At 49.8% G+C, this 21,673-nt stretch overlaps 8 protein-coding genes across 8 annotated transcripts; 6 read left to right on the forward strand and 2 right to left on the reverse strand.

The window, feature by feature from the left end:
* Nucleotides 1–628: 628 nt before the first annotated feature.
* Nucleotides 629–2,147, forward strand: N7496_003282 (GPI anchored serine-threonine rich family protein; the record flags this gene model as incomplete). The annotated part of the gene is made up of 6 exons (XM_056696213.1): nt 629–680; nt 734–812; nt 878–1,024; nt 1,085–1,154; nt 1,484–1,761; nt 1,859–2,147. The coding sequence occupies 6 exons, from the start codon at nt 629–631 to the stop codon at nt 2,145–2,147; spliced, it is 915 nt and encodes a 304-aa protein (XP_056558425.1).
* Nucleotides 2,148–2,841: 694 nt separating this feature from the next.
* N7496_003283 (uncharacterized protein) lies at nt 2,842–4,556 on the forward strand (the record flags this gene model as incomplete). Its single annotated transcript, XM_056696214.1, has 2 exons — nt 2,842–2,871; nt 2,940–4,556. The coding sequence occupies 2 exons, from the start codon at nt 2,842–2,844 to the stop codon at nt 4,554–4,556; spliced, it is 1,647 nt and encodes a 548-aa protein (XP_056558426.1).
* Nucleotides 4,557–5,121: 565 nt separating this feature from the next.
* On the forward strand, nt 5,122–5,827 carry N7496_003284 (peptide-methionine (R)-S-oxide reductase; the record flags this gene model as incomplete). Its single annotated transcript, XM_056696215.1, has 2 exons — nt 5,122–5,380; nt 5,439–5,827. 2 exons carry the CDS (start codon nt 5,122–5,124, stop codon nt 5,825–5,827), a joined length of 648 nt encoding a protein of 215 aa, XP_056558427.1.
* A 405-nt stretch (nt 5,828–6,232) lies between these two features.
* On the forward strand, nt 6,233–8,194 carry N7496_003285 (uncharacterized protein; the record flags this gene model as incomplete). Its single annotated transcript, XM_056696216.1, has 5 exons — nt 6,233–6,341; nt 6,439–6,607; nt 6,658–6,702; nt 6,763–6,865; nt 6,920–8,194. 5 exons carry the CDS (start codon nt 6,233–6,235, stop codon nt 8,192–8,194), a joined length of 1,701 nt encoding a protein of 566 aa, XP_056558428.1.
* A 761-nt stretch (nt 8,195–8,955) lies between these two features.
* Nucleotides 8,956–10,392, reverse strand: N7496_003286 (putative integral membrane protein; the record flags this gene model as incomplete). Its single annotated transcript, XM_056696217.1, has 6 exons — nt 8,956–9,383; nt 9,447–9,514; nt 9,570–9,943; nt 10,012–10,079; nt 10,136–10,172; nt 10,237–10,392. 6 exons carry the CDS (start codon nt 10,390–10,392, stop codon nt 8,956–8,958), a joined length of 1,131 nt encoding a protein of 376 aa, XP_056558429.1.
* A 3,158-nt stretch (nt 10,393–13,550) lies between these two features.
* On the forward strand, nt 13,551–15,095 carry N7496_003287 (cytochrome P450; the record flags this gene model as incomplete). The annotated part of the gene is made up of 1 exon (XM_056696218.1): nt 13,551–15,095. The coding sequence occupies one exon, from the start codon at nt 13,551–13,553 to the stop codon at nt 15,093–15,095; it is 1,545 nt and encodes a 514-aa protein (XP_056558430.1).
* A 617-nt stretch (nt 15,096–15,712) lies between these two features.
* Nucleotides 15,713–15,865, forward strand: N7496_003288 (uncharacterized protein; the record flags this gene model as incomplete). Its single annotated transcript, XM_056696219.1, has 1 exon — nt 15,713–15,865. One exon carries the CDS (start codon nt 15,713–15,715, stop codon nt 15,863–15,865), a length of 153 nt encoding a protein of 50 aa, XP_056558431.1.
* Nucleotides 15,866–16,865: 1,000 nt separating this feature from the next.
* N7496_003289 (uncharacterized protein) lies at nt 16,866–21,430 on the reverse strand (the record flags this gene model as incomplete). Its single annotated transcript, XM_056696220.1, has 4 exons — nt 16,866–17,491; nt 17,548–20,988; nt 21,052–21,337; nt 21,389–21,430. 4 exons carry the CDS (start codon nt 21,428–21,430, stop codon nt 16,866–16,868), a joined length of 4,395 nt encoding a protein of 1,464 aa, XP_056558432.1.
* Between the last annotated feature and the right edge of the window lie 243 nt (nt 21,431–21,673).

A 21,673-nucleotide genomic window follows, 5' to 3' on the forward strand; every position in this document is an offset into this window, starting at 1 on the left:
ATCTCTAAGTGACAAACTCCCTAGCTCCAATCGGTCTGGCTGCTGCTTGCCCTAAACTATCTGCAACGATAATCCCAGGCCCAAAGTATCTAAACCGACTAACTCAATACTTGAAGCATGAATATGCAGAGAAAATGTCGCTCTTGCAACACCGACAGGTACCGAGAAGGTAGCATGACGCGCGGCTAGTTCGAATCGTATAGGCTGTGCAGCACAAATTCGCCGTCTACCCATTCCAGTTCAGGCCAAGATTATGTTCTCCTGAGCTTTCAGCACTCACAACATCTACCTCCTCACATATTTACCAAGATAGGCCGTATATCTGGGCTGGGTCCGTTGGTTTGTGTACTTCGTCGGAGGGGAGACACAAGGTATGACGTATCGAGTTGGAACTTCCGAGTGTTCTGTTCCTAGGGTAGTCACTCCCTTAGGCTCCGATAGAAGCTTTTAGATAGGACCAGGGCCAGTATAAAGATTATGAGCATTGCCCCTCGATACTGCCTTCCCTCGGTTTCTCTTTTCCCATCTGAGCAACCCCTCTATCTCCTGTCATTCACTTGAGGTTTCCGAGGCTCAAGCATACCACATACACTCACTATAGTTATTGATTGGTCAATAGTCTATCACAATGCGAGTCACTTTTCTATCTTCCTTGGTGGCCTTTACTGTCACTACCACAGGTACTGGACACCGTCCCCTGCAAACTATGGCTTTAATTGACGATTTTTATCAGCCATTCTCGTTACATATCCCCCAAAGGGTGCAAAGATCGATTGGAGCAAGCCAGTTACAATCAAGTGGGACTCCGTGGAGTAAGTTTGCTTGTTATCAACATTCTTCCACTTGATGATGAATAAGTATTAATCATAAATCCTAGGACTGACCCTTCCACCTTTGATCTATACGTTGTCAATCAGGCTGTCAACCCAAGTGTCTCGACCCTCGTCGCCTCCGATATTGAGACTTCGAAGGGATCGTACACCATCAAAGCTAATAACGAGGATTTGACTACTTCCGATACTGGGTACCATGATTAATCCTTTCACATGCGGGCTTTTACAACTTTAACTAACCCCATTTACAGCGGTGGCTACCAAATCGACCTTAAGTCGAGTAGCGGCGATGGCATTCTCGCTCAGTCGCAGCAATTCAAAGTGACTGACGCAAAGGCTGAATCTGCATCAGCCTCTAGCTCTGGTAAGGAAACCAGTACTGCTAGTGAATCTTTGTCTACCTCTGCTTTGTCGACTTCTTCTATGCTTTCTACTTCCTCGGAGGCGTCGACTACTGCCAGTACTTCATCGACGTCTGCCTCTTTGACTTCTTCTTCGACTGCTTCTTCCACTTCTCCAACTACTACTCACATCTCCACCAGTGCGTCTACCCACACCACTTCTTCTTCATCTATTACTTCACCCACTTCTACTTCTACCTCTACCTCATCTTCTATGACGACTTCTTCTACCAGTGCGTCTACCCCTAGTTCCTCTTCCTTGTCTACTTCTACCCCTTCTACCACTTCAAAATCCACTTCAATGTCTTCATCCACCACTTCTTCCTCGATTTCTACCTCGAGTACATCTACATCATCAAAGACTACCCATTCAAGTACTACAAAGACTCATTCATCTACTTCTTCAGCCCCCACATCAACGTCGAAGTCTACTTCTACATCTTCTTCTACTCTGTCTACCTCCACATCCCATTCCACTACGAAGACCCAAACTACTACACATACCTCTACTTCCTCTACAAGCACCAGTACTCCTGGTCAGTATATGGTGCCATGTCTTGGCTTTCGTTTTGCTTTATACCTCAACGATTCGGTAAACAAGTTACTAACTTTGTCTATACACAGAAACCTCTTCGTCGACCACTTCAACTTCGACTTCTACCAAGACGACTATGTCCACTACCCAGCACACCAAGACAATGGAAACCACCTCTACCGCTTCGGCATCTACTACGTCCAATGCCGCTGGTTTGCTCATGCCTCCCAACAAAGCTGGCAGTCTGCTTTTGGGTCTTGTCGCCCTTGCTCTCTGAAAAGTTTCCATCGGCATACTACTGGTCTTCTTCGCGGTTCGGCCAAAATGGCTCTCGAATTGACGAGGAACAGTGTTGTGATTTCTAGGTCACCTTATTAGGCGTGCTTTTGTTGGATGTTAAGAAACGAATAATGATGATTCGGGGCTTTCTATATCAATTGATACTAATAACTGTTTGGTGATGGCTGTGGACCTATGTATGTCCTTAATCAATATGAAATGCATGAATATCTATGGTTGTGACTAGTGTGCCTAGGAGGTGTCATGCTTGAAATATATACAATCACTACCTAGTTAGTACCGAGCCATATCTTTGATACCTGATTCTAGCTCGAAGGCATTCCATGTTAATTGAATTACCCCAAATTATGAGAAAATCAACAGATTTCCCAGCATTTGTCAAATATGCAGACCCTATTCGGCCAGCCCAAACACACATTGACCATCGCAGGATCACAGAGCTATTGTACAAATGCATCGGAAGGCGGTGAGGTGTTGCCAGGGATAATTAGGCGGAGAAGGAGGGGATTCTCCGTTCCAACGGCAGAAAAAGAGATGCGGGTGGCCCCAGTTATGTCATCTTTCCTTCCCTTTGTCAAGTTGTCTTTGCGCGTCGCAATCCGTGTTCCACAGGCCTTTTCGAAAAAACCACTGTCTTCCCTGCTCTGGTCAAAATTCTAGAAATACTGGCTCGAACATTCTTTTACCGCTGTCACCGTGGCCAGGTCCACATCGTGGCAAAGAAGGCGCACCATACCCCGCGTTATCCCTCATAGCGCGCGCATATCTCGCCATGGGGTCCTGCAGCGATGATCTAAGAAATGTATGTACTTCTGGAATGACTCAAGGTACTTTTGGCCCTTTAGTCGCTGACACATCTGGGACTTGCAGGAGCTGGAGAAGGAGTACTGTCCTCCAGTGGACTCTGCTTTATTTGCTGCAATCACCACCGATTTTGACCTGATGAACCCCAATGAGGTCAAATCGCTGCGTGAGACTCTGGACTCTATCAGAGATTTAGCAATTCAGCAAGAAGGTCTCCCCTTCGACCCATCAGGAACAGCCAATGATCATGTGGATGCTGCTGATATGGGCGCAACCTCATCTGCGCGACCCTCAAGTGCTGGGCGAGACACCCTGCAAACCCACACTGATAGCACCAGCCATGCATCGTACCTCCTAGATAGGAGTGACACCAGAAGCTCAAAGTCCCAGACCACTTCTCACTCCGCGTACACCATCGCTGCCGATGGGTCTCTTCAGTTTATCGGTGGTAGCGAGAAAGAGAAGGTGGATTTGCTGATGCACATGTTCCCAGACATTTCTTCATTCAATGTCGAGCAGAGCTTGAAGAAGAGCAATGGTGACATTGAGAAGTCGATGGACATACTCCTCAATCTGTCTTTCTTCGATCAAGCGACGGCGGACGAAGATCAAGTCGTGGTCCCCAAGGGACTAGATGGGTTCATGGCGGAGGTCCCCGACATTGGCCGCCACAAAGGGCGGAAGAAGAAGCGCAACAAGAACAACAAGGTCACTTTTGGGCCAAACTCGCCTTCCGATGATCCCCCTGCAACAAACAAGTGGGAGAAGGGCCAAGCTGACATTGAGTTCATTTGCTCGCGCACGCCGGATCTTCCACGGCAGAAGGTCGCATCCGCATATACGGCCAATAACAGGTCTTTGTCAGTGACAATCAGGGCCCTAGCGACTGCTCAGATGACAGAGGATAATGGGGAGCCTGCACCAGAACCGGTCATCCAGTCTCAGCTGGACGAGCTTGTGGGTGATTACCCTAATATTTCTGAGACCACCCTTATTGGGTTGCTCAGAATCACTCGCAACATGATGTCCGCCGCAAGTGAGCTGGCAGCCGAGATGATCCGTCATCCATCGGACATCTCCGTGGCCGACTTGATCAAGATCACAGCTCCGAAACTCAACCTCGATGACGAGGCGGACCTTGTCGACACCACAAGTCGCCAGAAGAAGGAGAACCTCCGCGGGATGCTTGACTATGAGGGCGAGCAAGCGGTTGCAGATGCCTACTTTGCTGCCAAAACCACTGCAAATATGCAAGCAGCGCAGGCCGCCCGGAAAGCCAAGTCAGACCCGTTATATGGGGGTGCATCACAATACTATCGTGAGGTTGCACAGCAACAGAGGGAGCTTGCGATGCAGCACCTCTCTGCGGCCTCTGAGCGGCTTGTGGATAGGCAGTCCACCAACGGCGATGTCGATCTCCACGGCTGTCAAGTCCCCCAGGCGATTCGCATCGCGCGTGACCGAGTCGAGGCCTGGTGGGACGGCCTTGGAGATACGAAGCACGTCCGTGGTGGAGGCAAGTCGGTCCACGGCGGCTTCAAGATCATCACTGGCGTTGGCCTTCACAGCCGAGATGGTAAATCTCGCCTGGGCCCTGCTGTGAGCAAGGCTTTGATCAGTGATGGCTGGCGCGTGGAGATCGGCCGAGGTTTCGTGACCGTTGTTGGCGTTGCTAGGCGTTAGCGAGGACGGTAGAAACCTCGTGGTTGAGAGGTGTTTCAGAGCAAAATCCGTGACTGGGTGGAAGGTGAGATGGCGGATGAACTCTGTCTTCTCGCAGTTTGCATCTTCAATTCTCTCGCACCTTCCAATTGATTTGACCTCATCAACGGGGAGTTGTTGGCATTCTGGGTGGGCGAGGTCGTTGCATGTTATGGTGAATGGCTGGGTTGGTTGCGGTGTTTTCCTGCTTAGATGGCTGCATTTACACTAGATACCCCATCATACATCGGCGGAGTTTTCATATTTTACATTTGCAAATGCATTTTTTTTTAACTCTGGATCTATATAAGTCGTATACAAAGACATTGTGAGGACTTTCTCAGGTAGAACCTTGAGGATACTCATTTCTTCCAGGCTCTATCCAGTGTATGTACGTCGTGCTTGTGTATAGAGCTCCGGTAAGCTTATCGGGATGGATAATTTCCCCGCATGATGACGTAAAAGAGCCGGAATCCCGACGAGTCTTTTGGTTTCCACTCCTCCAGCCCACTCAAGCTGCATAAAGCTTACTATCAGAGCCACCTTCATGCGATCACAAGCAATCCGTGCCGTCACTCCTCTTAGGCAACGCGTCCTAGCCCAACCTACCCTATCCCTCCGCCTCCATTCTACCTCGTCTCGAACGAGTCCTCGTCTGACTCCCGGAGCCAAGGCGCTCAGAGCTGCACCGACAATCCCGTTTTTGGGCGCTCTCTTCAGTTCAAAAAGCAACGCCGAGGAATCTGGAGCCATGTCATACCCCGATCAGCGAAGTGAGGATCAATGGAGAGCTGTTTTGAGCCCTGGTTCGTCATCTCTAGATCAGCATCTCAGGTTGCGTCGAGCTAATGGAAATCAATATAGAGCAGTTCCGTATACTCCGTGAGAAGGGCACCGAGCGCCCTGGAACAGGAGAGTACGATTCCCATTACCCGTCCAAGGGCGTGTATACTTGCGCTGGCTGCAATGCCCCTCTCTACACGGCCGACCACAAATTCAAGTCCGGCTGTGGCTGGCCAGCCTACTTCGACTCCATCCCTGGCGCTGTGAAGCGACATGTGGACAACACCCTTGGCATGAAGCGCACAGAGATTGTCTGCAGCAACTGCGGTGGCCATCTTGGCCATGTCTTTGAGGGCGAAGGGTTCCCCACCCCCACGGATGAAAGACATTGCGTGAACAGCGTTAGTCTGCGGTTTACTGAGGATGCGGATGCAGCAGCAAAGGGTTCAAATGAGAAGGCCAAGGCGTGATTGGATGTAGATGTAGATGAATTGTGAACTTTGTTTAAAGTATTCTAGAAAACGAGGCTGGGACGTACTTTAAGCAACGCCGAAGGACCTCGGGGGTTAGTAGATCTGCTAGGGATGTCCAACCACGTTGCAAAGATGGATAAATCCCATGCATCAGGGTAATTTAGTGTTGCATATCCCTGATTAATCCTTCCATTTCCCTTCTAGAAAGCTAAGACCAACTAATTTTCCGTTGGGGTCACCTCCAATTTACATCGAACTGCACGGCTGGCGCTCACCGCCCACCGTAAAGCCCCGGCAGCCTTAGGCCGCATTGCCGACCGCCACCTGCGCATGCGAGCGAAGACCTTCCATTGTTTCTCCTTTCCCACTTTCCTCACTCACTCATATCGACCGCTTCGGAATATGTCTCGACGCGTTACGCCGGGCCAGGCGGCCCAGAATCAGCAGACAATCAAAGCTCTGCTGAAACTCGAGACTAACAAGATATGTGCCGACTGTAAACGCAACAAGCGTGAGTGTCCAATTCCCCCTCTTCGAGATATCGGTCCGCTCGCGCGGCACCACGTCGTCTTCTCTCGAATATGGTTTACTAATTTTTTTACGCCTAGATCCGCGATGGGCTTCTTGGAATCTCGGTATCTTCATTTGCATTCGTTGCTCGGGCATTCACCGTGGTATGGGTACACACATCAGTCGGGTCAAGTCCGTGGATCTTGATGCCTGGACCGATGAACAACTCCAGAGTGTGGTGAGATGGGGCAATGGTCGAGCGAATAAGTCAGTCACTCGCAATTGGTTATGTCGGGCTCGTGCTAAAGTTCTACTAGGTACTGGGAGGCCAAGTTGGCACCTGGACACGTTCCCTCGGAAGCGTAAGTTGATTGTGACAGCGATACCGTTGAAGGCAATCTGCTAACCCTGTGTGCCAATAGTAAGATTGAGAACTTCATTCGAACCAAGTACGAGACCAAGCGCTGGGTCATGGACGGAGGAATGCCAGACCCCTCCACCCTGTCTGATGGAGACGATGACGTGGTGAGTGATGGAACGAAGGCCACACAATCAGAATAGCCACCGCTGACCGACTAGCCTCTTGCTGTTGTTCAGGAGAAGGCCAAGATTGAACGTTCCGCATCGCAGCGAGTCGCCGCACCCAGCCAACCTCCGGCGCAACGTCAACAAGCCCCGATTGACCTCTTCGGTGACGATATGATCTCTGCCCCGCCTCGCCCGAGCACGACCGAGCCTACACCTCGTGCGCCTCCCAGACAAGCGCCGCCGCCGCAGCAGAAGACTCACAAGCCCGCTGATTCATTGCTCGGTCTGGACTTCTTTGGCAGCACCCAGCCCTCGACCGGCAGTCGCCCCTCGAGCACTGCTTCTACACCCGCCGCTCCCACCGGCATGTCTCGACCAGACCTGAAACAATCAATTCTATCCTTGTACTCCAAGCCCCAGCCGGCTCCCGTTCAACATGCGCGCAACAATTCCTTTGGTGACCTGGCCTCTCCGCCAGCGACATCTACGACATCGAACATGGGTGGTCTTACGGATGCTTTCAGCGGACTCAGCTTCCCCACTACAACTTCCCCTCCCCCCGCCAAGCCAGCCGAGAAGCCATCTCCATTTGCCAATCTCGCCAATTTCTCGAATACCAAGTCGACCCCCGCGGCGCCCAGGGTTACCTCACCTTCGGGATCCGCTAGTGGTGATCTATTTGATAGCTTGACCTCCCCTACTCTGTCTGCACACAACTCCCAGTCGCGCAATGCCTCCATTTCTAGTGGACAGGACTTTGGCTTCGGCGGTTTTGCCTCCCCAACCACCAAGGCCGCAAAGCCCAACCCTCCTTCTTCGTCTCTGTCGAACGACCTGTTCGGCATGTCTTCACCACCTCCCGCTCCCGCCGCCCCAGCGGCACCTCCTAAGCCCACCGTTTCCTCTCCTCAAATGGATATGAGCTCGGCTTTCAACCTCTCTAGTCCTCCCATTCAGCCTTCAGCCCCCGCCAAGCCTACAGTGCCCGTTGCAACTGCTGCTGCTGGCGTCATGTCTGCCAGCATGGACCCCTGGGGTGGTAATGCCTGGGGAACCCCGGACCCGGTCCCTGCGCCTGCACCCGTGCCGTCCACTTCCACTTCATCCAACATGATGAAACTCCCCGACACTTTGACCGCCAATGACATCGGCAGTGGCTGGGGAGCACCATCCAAGCCCACTCCCGCCGTCGCTGCAGATGAGGACTTCGGTGGCTGGACAAGCGCCGCCCCCGTTTCCTCTGGTACTACTTCGACCACGACCTCCAAGCCGGCTGGCGGGTTTGGTGCTGGATCTGATGACCTCTTCTCCAATGTGTGGGAATAAATGCTTTTTCTTCCCCTCCATAGTGAATTGAGACATGAGTTATTAATTTTTGTGGTTATGTGTTATGTCTAGCATCATGGTAGGACTGCGCATTGAATGTTGCACATATGTCTGGTGTTTTGTCATCTCGAGACCCTGGCTTGCTAGCTATGGTACCCCATGAATTCCCCCTTTGTTTTAGCATGCATGTTATTACTATTATCTTTGTTCCTAGATACGAAAATGGGCTGGAACTTTGCGATATGATTATTGTATTCGTACTTTCTATTGTATGCTGGGTTGTATGTTGTAGATGAAGTCACATAAACTACGAGGTCATGTTCGAACCGCTCCACGTTGGATTGGATGTCCAAGACCTGGTGTCAGGGCTATGTTTTGCGTAGACATGAAAGAAATAGCAAATAGGCTAGGCCTCACATTAACGAACAGGGTGTGGAGAGCAGTCTTTCACCGAAGTACAGAAGGGATTATGGGAATGAAACATTGCTATTCCATTATACCTATAGCAAGTATGAAGTGCCAGGTATCGCAACAAAATTGGATATTAGGTTAAGAAGTTATAATGATCACCACACAAACTCCACTTTAAGCTTCTTATGCAAGTATTCTTTTAACCACTCTACTCGAAAAGCATGTAAAGCACGGTAGATGTAGAAAATAAATATGGACTCAATAAAGGGATATCAACAAGAAAGAAAGGGTATGAATAAAAGATAGTCCATGAAAAAAAAACAACAAACATTCAAGTCATAAAAACCCCATCAAAAACTGTGCTTGTGCACAAGATCCTTCGTACTCCCCGTCTCATCATTCGTAACTTGCTGAGAAATCGATTCCTGCGTAACAAACGTAGTAACCTTGATTCCGGAGAACCCATCCTTGGCCTCACTGTACTTCTCGCTAGCGCGGAATGACGCCTCAGAAGGAGAGAGCTTGTCCAGGTCGTAGTCTCGGTCGTCGCGGCCACCGATGACGGAGGCTTGTACTTGGGTATTTGTGATTGTGCCGGTGAGGTGGCTGCGACCTGTGCGGGAGGGACGGGTTGTGCGGCTGCGGTAGCCGTTGCTGCCGGTTGAGAAGATGTGCGGGAGCAGGTTGGAGAGGAATGCGCGGGTGCTGGGGAGGGAGGCGCAGATGATGGCGACGTTGCATTCGATGGCGGACCATTCGGCGGCGCCGACGTTGTCGTCTGTAGGATGTCAGGTTAGATTGAGATTCTTGGGAAGATGGTATCACTTGGTAATAGACTTACAGGTTGGATCGGTGGAGTTGGAAATAACAGCAAGACTCTTGAGGCGGAGGATACTGGTGATCAAGACGCTAAGAGGCACTGTTAGCATATTTCCAATGGATCATTGTCGGCGTGAAGACGTACAATCCACCAAGGGCAAAGACACCCATTAATGCAAACTTTTGTCTCTTCGGCAGCTGGAGAGACCTAAGCACCGGCATGGGATACACCAAAATCAAGATATCCGTCAAGATATGAATAGCAGAGTTGGAAAACCACAATGCCTCCTTGTTAAAGCAGAACCCCGGGACGGTAGGATCCCAGAATTTGGCGAGAGGGACGCAATTCGCCCAAGCGCTGACGATGGTCCATGTTCCGTAAACGGCGAGGAAAGCAATCAGAAGGTTACAGGCGAGACGCATCTTTGGTGTTGAGAAGACTCGGCGGTATTGCAGGAGAATTGACATTTTGGTGGTGATCAGACTGCTCTGGTAGATTGGGACTGATGCCCAGAAGCACTATAGGTGGGTCGATGCGATTAGCGGATGCTTTGGATACTGCGGATAATGTTTTGTGGAGAGCTTACGAGCATCTGCATTTTGTAGATTGCTTGTGGAATAAGGTCGTAATGTTCACCCATGCCGTGGTAAACCTCTGCGGAGAATGTTAGAAAATGACAAGTTCATTAGCGCTCATGAGATGGAACATACCACCAACGAACAGGCCGAAGAAGACCCATGAGAAAGCCTAGAGTTCCAATGTTAGTCAATTCAGCACCAAAGGCAAGTCGCTAGTTAGTGAGTTCTCTTACTAGAGCAACCAAGATAGTGTAGTCATCCGCTCCCATTTGCTTCACCAAAATGGCTCGAGTGTAAACCCGGACCAGGACAATGGCCGTAGCCAGACAAGTAAAGACGATGCTGACGGCCAGGGCCGAGCGGCCTCGTGAGGTAGAGAGTGTAGTCATCGTTGCATGTAGACGGTAAAGAGTGTGATGGGGGCCCGGAAATGAAAGAGTGAAGATCCAGGTGGAGGAGAAAAGAAGAAGAAGATCACGATCCAAGCCAGGACCACTTTCTTTTAATGTCAAACTCCGCCAGTGCTAGTGAGTGTAAGGATATCCAGTCCAGTAGTTCTGGTTCCTGGCCACGAGACGCTAACGCGATCGTGGGGCTAACTGGGCGGGTCCCTCTCCTCTTGAAGCGAAGCTCGATGAGGAAAGAAAAGCAGATCTATCGATTGAAATAGCTAGAATAGCGCACAAATGAAAGGGGGCGGATCCAGTTTTGTAGACTACAGGGACCGCCACCGAGGGAGCTATCGCATATAAGCTTGTAGGTTTGTAGCCACGAGAGTAGAAGTCAAAATTGGTTTTAGATTTTGGGCATTTTTTTATTATGCACTCTTTGAATCTTGGCAACCTGGTTTGTATACCGTTATACAGCTGTATTCCTTTATTTACGCAAGCCAACCTCGCCAACAGAGTTCGTCTGTCTTAGCGCCTCGTGGGAATTGCGGAGAACCGCAGTGTGACAACGGTTCGGGTGGCCAACAACACCACAGGGCCTACCAGCCATAAAAACCTTGTCTACATTTCAGGGGCCCAGATGGCGATTGCCGGTGGAGCTAGACACCTCAGCCCATATACAGTATGTACATTTTGACTATGAACAGTATTTTATGAAAAAAATTCTCCAAATGCATTTGGGGCCACGAGAGACTGCATGAATCGACTCCTTGCGGAAGGCGACACGCGGGCCCGTTGCGGTGCGGAGATCCATTGCCATGCATGGAATCCTCGATTGCCAATAAATTTGCCAATGGTATCATTGTTTATAACAATTCTTGGAATTCACGGACTAGCTAGTGGAGACTTAGGGCATGACGGGCTCTTCGGGGTCTGTCTGTTGGAGAGCGCTGGTATCTCGAATGCCCCTCGTTCTTGTTGGCATCAACCTCGATCCATGGAACCTCCACGGTCTAGTCCGAGTCAAAGTTTCTTTTTTTTCCCGTTGGCAGGATCCACTAGACCACGTTGGGATTTCCAACATTGCGTTGCGTCTTTTTTTTGCCCCTCCTACAGTACATAACGAGCAAGTCACAATCGAACCCGGATTATGATGATCATCTAACAGTGATATGATATTGTACCTATAAGCCAATGATCATAGCCGGATGTATTACCAGGCCAAGTGGGTTATATTCCTTAGCGTACTCGATTCAGGCACCAAATGAAATGCCGGAACCAATACGAACTTCACGAAGAACCCGTAGTTTTGCCCAAGCGGCTAAAATGATGACTATTGAGGGAGCTAAACTGCTTTAGTTAGGCCTTTTTTCTCTTCCCCTCTCCCTTGACAGTGGCAAAATATACGTGATACGGACTCCTGGTACGGGATCCATTACTATTGTACCTTGAACCATGGCTGTCCTGCGCTTGCGCTTGTCATCCCCGCCTTGGGTGGCTGGCGATAGATTTCAATAGTGCAATTAATGCCGACCTCATGGCCAGTAGGTAGTCAATAAAGTCATTTCTGCAGAACTTGCTTTTGCCCGGAGTACACCGGCTCAGCCTTAACGCCCCTACAAGAACAAAAAAAAAGTTATGCAGAATGACGCAGAAATCAGTTTGCAGGTGGTACGAGAGATTCACAAAATTTCTTTGTTACCAGCGACCGGAAGTTCGGCGCTGACAAGCCTGCATACAAGCCCCGTTATTTATCGCGCAAAAAGCAACTGTCGAATGTCGATCACCCAGTTCACTACCGTCTTACCCGAAGTCTCTGTTGTCCGTCCATCCGATTGATACGATACGCACGCAAGAGAAACAATCGAAAGCTCCGCCTATTCAGCGATAGACTCGGCATGATATTACCCATGCCGGATAATGTCCTCTTAGCCTAGGATGATCACCATTTCCGGGGCGTGCGCCCTGATCGCTAGAGCTTCGAACCTCCACTTGGCGTTGAGTCCGCCTTGGAGGCGATCAAGGAGCCCGGTTCACTTTGAGCGAAGATCTTCACCGGTTGGCGTCTCCACTGTTCATGAGCCGAGTACTACTGTAGTTTTTCTTTCGGTGGAACTGCCTTTTCGCGATAGTGATAGTCGTAAAATGTTGTAGACAAGGGAAAGGGGGCGCGACGATCATTTTCACCCAGGAGCGAATGGCATTGCTAGTTTGATGGAGAATGGCATTGTCATGGTTTGGGGAACTTGGACCGTGCTGGTGCACTAGTGATCTTATCATGAGACTGGAGGTGACCGAGTAAAGTCCGGGTGATGAGGAAGTTATCGAATTTTCTGTGCAGGAGGCCAGGGGTGATATATTGTCATGCGCATCTTTTCACTGGAGATAGCGTGTGCCGCTATTGCATATTGAGCTCGATTTGGGGATGCTATGCGTTTTCTCGGAGGAAAGGAACATGCAAAGAACAATCTAATCAAGTTCAATGGTTCGTGCTCGAGACCTAGAACAGTCGATTCATTCTCCAAGTCAACTACGTGCATTCTGGGACGCTGAGTGTACTGATCGCTGGAGACTCCCTTCGAGATCGTTAAGTTAACATTCGCTTAATTACAGCCAGGTCAATTAAATTGAAACTACCTCGCGATTCCCTCTCAAGGGCAGTCCTAAATGAAAAAGACCCAGCTGACCCTCCAGTTCAAACAAGTGCCATCTGGATACTACCTGGGTGCTCGGGATCTGGGGAAACCGCCGGAAAATGGCTTCCCCTTGTTGTTTGCCTGACATGGATCTTGAGATCTCGGCGCTGATTGTCAAATATGGAGAAACCCAGTCTGGGTTCGAACAATCATCCAGCTAGATTCTAGAACAATTAAAATTGGCATCCAACATGCAAGAGAAGAGTGGTTGCACTCCATCGCAGACCAAAAGAAAACATCTGGATGCGGGGAAGTTCCCCCACGCTGCGCCGCTTCCTTCCAGATTTGGTAGTGAATACCAACCAACTCAACCACATTGCGGCGATTTACTCCAATTTAGGAACATCATTGCCAACACATCGCCCTGATCAGCTGCTTCGTTTCAGCATCTATATCAACAACCATCAATCGAGCCTTACCCTGCAGAATGAATTCATTCAAAAATATATTCCGCCCGCTAACATGTACGCCATCGCCTTATCAGTATTTCTCTTCGCATACTTCATCGCAAAACCCCTCATCAGCTATTACTATGACACCAAAGGATTGAGAAAGTATCCAAATTTCACGTTCTTTTCTGGTATCTCCGATCTTCCCTTCCTCTTTGAGTCACATAAGGGATTCCGCTCGAGAAACTTGTTCGAGGCACATAAGAAACACCCCGTTCTAAGAATCGGTCCAAATGCTCTTTCGATTTCGGATCCACGAGCTATCAAGGATATTTATGGCCATGGCACGACGTGTATCAAGGATCGGTTCTACTCTGAGACGGCAAGCACGCATTCACATCTCGCGGATGTTGTGGACAAAAGTGACCACGCTCGAAAGAGAAAGGTCCTGTCTAGTGCGTATGCACTGAAGAATCTGGAGGAATGGGAATTCAAGGTTGCCGATGTTACGGGCAAACTTATCAAGGCATTCGACGCTCGATGCACCAAGCCCTTGTCTCAAGGTGCTGTGCCAGAAACCAAAGACCTGACCGTCGACTATCGAAATTGGACTGTATTATTCGCCGCCGCCGCGATTGCCAACATCGGTCTCAGCGAAGACCTAGGTTTCTTGGACGAGGGTACCGACCAGGTTAAATCAGAAAATCACGACGGAACCATCAAGAACGTTTCCTTCAGGGAATGCCACGCAGCTACAGCCCGAGTGTCATACCAACTAGTCTGGGCATACGACTGGTTCAAAACGCTTAAGCGAGTTAGTCAACTAATCTCGCCCAAGTATCGCCAAATGTGGAAGTTGGATGGTGACTGGGGAGGCATCGTCTACAACCGCGCGACTACCCGGTTAACGCGGTATATGGCCGGTGAGAAGCTCGATGACTTTTTCACTGCCATGATGGCGGATAAGAATGGAGCGCCGCATAACCTCGAATGGGGCGAGATCGTTGCTGAGATCAATATCATGATGAATGCTGGGCATGATACAACGGCAATCTCACTACGCAATGTTCTTTTCTTCTTGTTGAAGAATCCGACGTGCATGGCCAAGCTTCGCGAGGAACTCGACGATACTCTCGATGAAGATGAAGTCGTCGCTTCTTATGGGAAGATAAAGCACCTGCCATACCTGCGTGCTTGTGTCGATGAAAGTCTCCGGATGATGCCTCCCGTGATTTTCGGTCTTCCACGTCGAACGCCCCTAGAAGGTGCACCTATCCTTGACGATTTTGTCGCGGGCGATACTTCTGTCAGTATGTCTGCCTATGTGGTTCACCATCAGGAGTCGATTTTCAAGGATCACGACACCTATAAGCCTGAGCGCTGGCTGGGGGAGGAGGGAAAGGCATTGCAGCCGTTTTTCGTTCCGTTTAGTACGGGCGCTCGAGGGTGTATCGGTCGCAATATTAGCTATCTTGAGCAGACTGTGTTGATCGCTTCGCTGGTGCATCGGTATGAGTTTGCATTGCCATCGGCTGATTGGGATCCTGCGGTTCGTGAGACTACGAACTTGAGTCCTGGTCCGATGCCATTGAAGATATGGAAAAGGGTGATGCCATGAAAGGGGATATAGAGGGTCATCGCCGGACCATCTTATTTGAAGCGATAGGTCTGAAGTTTTTGCTAATGTTTCAGGAGATTAAGTAAATAATTAAATTTAAGAGATGTGTTGTTCCAATCACGATGATTCCAGCCCCGACGTGGCCATCACAGCCCAGCCCCGAAGTAGTTAGCGCCCAACGTAAAACCGCCTTCTGTGACTTTTCGGGTTTCCCCAGCCTCCCATGGAAAAAAGCACATGGCTGGGAAAGAGACAATTTCCCTTAAAACCCCCCATTCACATTCCAACTGATGTAATTTTTTTCCCTTCTCTCATCCTTCCATTCCAAGGCAGTCTTACCCTTGCTGCTGGAATTTTCTTTATCGCAAAGGGGCCCTTTCTATCTTGTGCAACCTGGTCGCTGGTGGGTATACTTCGAAGTATACAAACCCCACTCAAAGCAATAGCTGCCAACGAAGGCAGCCAAGGGGTCATTGGTGCTCTGTTTTGCCATTACCTTCTTCTCATAATCTCTTGAGATTAATCTCGCACTCTATCTCAACGATTGATTACCTTTAAACTGATCGCATACCACTTCTCCAAACCAACTACACCCTCCGGGGTCCCCACCTCTCAAAATGGTCAAACGAAACATCACCATCGCAATCATCCTCATCATCCTCTTCATCCTAATCTCATTCGGTGTCCTCATCGCCTACGCCATGAAGCACGAACTCGGTCCATTCGGCCAAAAGCGCGTTTCCGACGAAGAGAGCGACGGCGGCGGATAATAAATGTCCTCACCAACATGACTCTACGACTTGGGCATCGGCATAATTCACATATACTCCCCGTTGCTGGTTCCTTGCGCATATACCATATTCCCTCGGGAAACCCGATTGCACAAAAAATGACTCGATACGATACCCCCCGCCTTTCTCATGACTTGTTACTGCCGTTATGACGAGCTCGATATGAATGTCTCCCGTTCAGCGCTTTGCGCTTGTTTTTGATGCATTTACGCCATCATCAGTGATATACGTTTGCAATTCTTCAGTTTTCCATTGTGGCGTTTATGGATGGGAATATTTCTGGCTTTCTTTCCTTCTTTTTTCTTCTTGAATGTACTTCTCACGAGGGGTTTCTTATGGACATGGTCTATCTGCTATATTATACAAACGATGAGATAAATGACTCTTTATGATAAATCAGACTGGCCGAATAATTCATGAACCGATTCTGTTCAAACATAATTGAATCAATCAATTAACTAGAGCGAGGAAGAGTGAGCATTGTCGATTAGCGAACGGCATATGACGGACAGGTTCTTTAGGGGGTTTGAAGAGATTGATAGCTTTGTTGATGGCAAGACCGAGTCGCTCTCTCAATGAAAGGTTGGACAGACTACTCCATCAATGGGAAGTAAAGTTACTCAATTTTACTCTCTCTAACGGTCACTAGTGTTTCTGCCGACAACAACAGGATACTTCGGCGGAATTGCTATGTAGATAAATGACCCGAAGACTAGACAGAAAACCTCAAAGAGAAGAATGATAGAGGACTGAGCAGGATTGATTCCTCAAAACTACTTATGCATGGGATGTTACACGATTCTTCATAAATCAAATCCATGCCGCCAATGGTATCTCCACTAATCCTAATAACAAATGCAATATAATGCACCCATGCCCTTCAAACCGCTTGGACCAAAATCTCAGAACGCCAATTGAATATAACGGTATACAAAAAAGAAGGGAAAGAGACGAAAAAGTGAGTTAATACTATCCCCACTTAAAAAACGTAGCTGAGCAGCTCTTGAGCCCGCAGAGCCGTCGCTATATGCCAAGGTAAAGTGTTGCTCTGAACACTGCGCATACCCCATGCCCGGGCAAGAGATGACACGTCTCGGTACATGGAAAGTGTGTCACCCAGAACGCTCTCGTGTGAGATAGCGGGGCGCTGGGAGTATAGAAGGTTGACAGTCATTGAGAAGACACCGTCGCTATCGTTCGGACCTTTGCGCCGAAGGAGATACCCGCTGGCCAGCGCGGGGCGAAGCTCGGTGACGTGGGGAGAGGCGTTGAGACGATGTGAGAGGATGACTGCCCAAGAATCATCGCAGATATCGGTCAGGACTACCTCAGAGTCTGGTTCGAGGGAGGGGTCTGTGGGTGTCGGCGCGTTATAAATCGCACTTGGAGTTGGTGCATTGCCCGTTTGGTCTGGCGAGGCAATGTTGGTATTCGGGTTGGGGGTCGAGACAGGAGTTGATGAGAAGTGAGGGTTGAGAACACCCGTACTCATTGGAGAGGCAGCAGTGTTGAGAGTGAGGTCAGGGATGGTGTTGACGGCCACGATAGTGAGCTCTAAAGATGCCGGGCGCATCTTATTTTGTTGCTCGGCTAGGTTCGCCCAGGCTATTTAAAAGAGTGAGAAACAGGCAACTGAGGTGGGAGGAAAGGTTGGAGCTTACCATCAATCTCGTCAGCATCCATCGGGTCGGTACTGACTAGAACAACTTTCCAGCGAGCCTGGAACTTATCCATAATGTGCTTCGTAGTAGCCCAGATCTCGTTGCGTACTTCAGAAATCGACCTGGAAGAACCTCTGTTACGATAGCGAAGACAGTAAGACATGCTCGTCTGGAGAGATCCGGATCCATCGGACCACGCCGCCGACACCCAGCGCTGATCACAACTCTTGGAGTATGCGATATGCAGGCTTCGCCCATCCTGTAATGGGGATACCTTGTCAGGGGCAAGGCGGAAGTTGAGTGTCCTGGGCAGATTCTCAGCGAGAAGGATTGCCGGAGCGCAAGAAAAAGGATTTGATTCGGCGTCCTTCGGGCGACAACGACTGTATACTTCGAGAGCAAGATTCACATACTCGGTTTGCGTTGGCACCACCATAGACTCATCGGACATGATGAACTCTATCGGGATAATTTGCAGAACCACCTCATTGACTTGTTTGGTCTGTCGACGCTCGGCATCGGCCACCAATTGTTGGAAGAGGTTCCAGAAAGCGGCGCAAATGTCTGCCAGAGCTGCTGCATGGGGAAAGGGGTTGATTATGTAGACAACACTGTTCTTTGTGTTGGGGGCAGCAGATTGTGAGAGCTCAGCAGCCAGTTCCTCGCACAGACCCAGGAGAGCTTGCATCATTGAAGTATAGCCTGGCGACTCGGAGTTCCACGTCTTGAGACTATTGTCGAATCCCGTCGACTTGTCGCCTCGTGAATGTGTGCCAAAATTGCAGCTTTCGTATGAGAGCCCAAAGCGATCAAGGAAGACATCTGCTGCTTGACTGGCGGATTGCGGATGAATGCAGTATGCTGAAATATCCTTGGGTCCGTGAGCAGGTTCCAGGCCGAACGTCTCCCAGAAAGACATGGCGGGAGGAAGGGTCTCCAGATACCCTTTGCCACGACGAACTCGTACATGCGGCGCAGATAGTTTTGAAATCCAACTCTTACTCAAGTCCTTGGTGGGCTGCTGGGACTGAGAAGGATTTTGTGTCATGTCTTCTTGTAAGGACGTGTACCCCTTGAGGTCCAATTTCTGAATATCACCTAAGAAGGTCACATCATCAAAGGTTTCGGTAAACGATGCTCCTTCACTTTCCAGTGTAAACAATCCAACTTTCCCTCCCAAGGAATGGTCCAGCGATGACTGTGTGATTTGGTCAACCAGAAGCTGCGCGATTGGAATCTGTTCTTCACGTCGGAGAAGGACAGGGAGTTGTTGTATTTGAAGAGCAGAAAAGTAACCCGTGAAAGTCCAATCGGAGAAGTTGGAAAGGAAATTCCCCAAAAAGGTAGTGTTCTCGGCCTTGACTCCGGCACCCGAGTCGGGGACAACGGATGATATGGCTGGAGATGCCGCGGATTGAATGTCGGATTCGGAGGGGACCCGCTTTCTTTTCAGTTGGGGAAGGGCAATGGAAGTCGATGCAGGTTCGTATGGAAGGTCATCGCTGTCTTCGTCCTCATCGCTGCTACCTTCGGTGGAGTCTGAGGAGTCTCGCTCACGGCCATCTTCCACAGGTTGCACAAGGGCGTTTCCAACTGGCTTATTCCTCGCAGAGTTTGAGGTTCGCGCACGATGCGGCAATCCAACGGTTGGGATCTCGTTCAAGCTGGTCGCTGAAGTTTTCGTTGCACTCCCAGCCGAGAAGAAGAATTTTCCCGTGGTCCCATACTTTTGATCCCAAGCCCCCAGCTTCCTTTCAAAGGTGACTGGCTGGTAGTGGCCTTGTTGAGTATGGCTCTCTTCATGTTTCCCTCGATCCCCAGTCTGCAAGCCAGGAAACAGGATCTTTTTGATCTCCACAGGGCTTAAAGGAGGACTGATAGTTTGGCTTGGTGGACGCTGAGGCGGCTCGGGTGACGGTTCTTCCAACTCCATTGGGTCATCAACTGGCTCGGGGTCATCATTCATGGGAACGGAAGGTTCCTCTAGCTTGGGCACTGTCTCCACCTTTGGTACTTCAGGTGAAGCAATCACGGGCGTTGCTTCGTGGACCTGATCTATTTCCTCCTTGGGATGAATTGCATCATGTGGTTCCTGGGGGGTTTCTTGAGATTGATCAATGGGCATGTCATCCGCCATGTCGTCCATATCAGGATCGTCGAAAAAGCTGAAATCTGCGTCGGTGATTCCCTTGGATCCAAAATCCTTCTCATTCATTTCTCCAAAAAGATCGTCATCGTCACTTGCATCATAATGGCCAGTGCCAATGTCAACCTTTGGGGAGAGTTCGGGGTCTGGAAGAGGTTTAGTCTCATGAGCAACAGCGGGAGATAGAAGATCGTGGTCTTCAGGGTAAGCATCATGTTGGGCGGGGATGTGGACGCCGTTTGCTTGAGCACCTTCCGGGGGCGTCGGGTAGACTAGGTTGGTGTTCTGAAGATCTGGGTATTGCGCCATTCGGGAAAGGCTTTCTAGGTGTTCCCCGTGATCGACTCGGGTGGGGGACAGTCCCTCGTCTTTTTGCTGGGGTTCCTCGAATACAGGGATGTTCTGAGGACCAGGGGGAGCCTTTATAGATCCTGCATCCGAAGACCATCTCTCCGCAAACTCAAGAGGCTCTTCAAGGGATGTTTCGGGCCACGAAGACCGTATCAATACACCTGTCCTTCGAAAGCAGAACCTCGCCGGCCAAAGCATACGTTTCAATGGAAGTGCAGATTGAGGTTCATCGTTTTGGCGCCACGCTTCACCAGCAAGTCGGGCAAAGAAGGGTTCCCAAACTTCCACCTCAACCCAAGGTTCCTCGTCAATCGAGTCGATGTGCAACCCGAAATTCGTCAACCATTGCACAACATCCAGCTTCCATTGCCTTCTTCTCGCAAGTGTGTCGCCAGAGGTAGGGAATCCAGGTGAAGGAACAGCCGGTGATTCGATATTTGCCGTGACAAGTCGAGCGATGGCTCCATTAGGACTCAGCCAAAGATCGGTCCCTGGTTGTACTCGGAACAGATCTGATATATCATCGCGGGGAGAGCATAATCGTGTGATGCCAGCCTGAACAATCGTCTGCGTCGAGATAGTCAATGTTCCCGGGGCATTCAACTGTACATTCAACGAGGTCAGGCTGGGAGAAGAGAATAAACCCTCGTTATCAATTCTGGGGTTTTCATATCCAATCCTATCAACTGCGGTAAATAGGGTTCGTGAGCCAATTGGTAGAGCGCCCTGAGTGCGAACAAGATGCAGGCTCAGAGCACCGGTAACGGCTGAAATAAAGGCAGAATATACAGCAACGGAGCTGCTATACCCGTCAGATCGACGTGCAGAAGCTTGAGGATGCTGCGGTCGTTGTGATGGCGTTGGTTGAGATCCTTGTTGATTTTGACCCTCGGATGAAAGGCCCTTGATCAACTCTTGGCATGCGATACTTCCCGATGCCGAGACTACAAGCAAAAATGAGCGAAAATGTTCATCATGTCCAAATTGCACATATATCAGTGGCATACCTTTAAGAGTGGTGGTGTCCACAAAAATCTTTGTGGTTTCGACGTCTCCATCCGTGATGTACACGGGGCCAAGACTTTCAAATGTTGGGGTGGGAGAGAATACCCAGAGGCCTAGCCGTCTTGGGCATGATGCTAAGCAACCTATATTTCTCAATTGCGCTTCTAGATGCTTGAGGCGACCAAGATGCTTCAAGATCGTATAGCCATTGGCAGGTCCTTCCTGAGAATGACTGGTAATACCGGACTCCTCAGTGTAGATCCTCCAGTAGATGGTGGAGAAGCCATCCTAGAGTCACCGGTTAGCTATTGACCACGCCTACCAGACCAGAACGCTTACTATTAGATGTATGTTGGTGGTTGCGCCTCCGGGAAAGTCCATGATTTCGCAGTCGCGGACAGCCCCGGGAAGCAGGCACGGTTAAACACAGGGTGATCGAGGCTTCTTCGAGGAGTCATTTCCATAGATGAGATGCTCCACAACGAGGACCCTGAACGCAGAGCAGCAAGGGTAGCCCCATCAAGTGTATATGATCATCGCAGAGGACACAGACAGATCCGATCTCGGATGATTCTCGTCGCAAATGCACAACAACGCCGCGCTGCGCAATTCCGGGGAAGTTCG

The sequence above is a fragment of the Penicillium cataractarum genome (genome assembly GCF_028827025.1).
Source record: "Penicillium cataractarum strain IBT 29864 chromosome Unknown utg000002l, whole genome shotgun sequence".
Taxonomy (NCBI): Eukaryota; Fungi; Ascomycota; class Eurotiomycetes; order Eurotiales; family Aspergillaceae; genus Penicillium; species Penicillium cataractarum.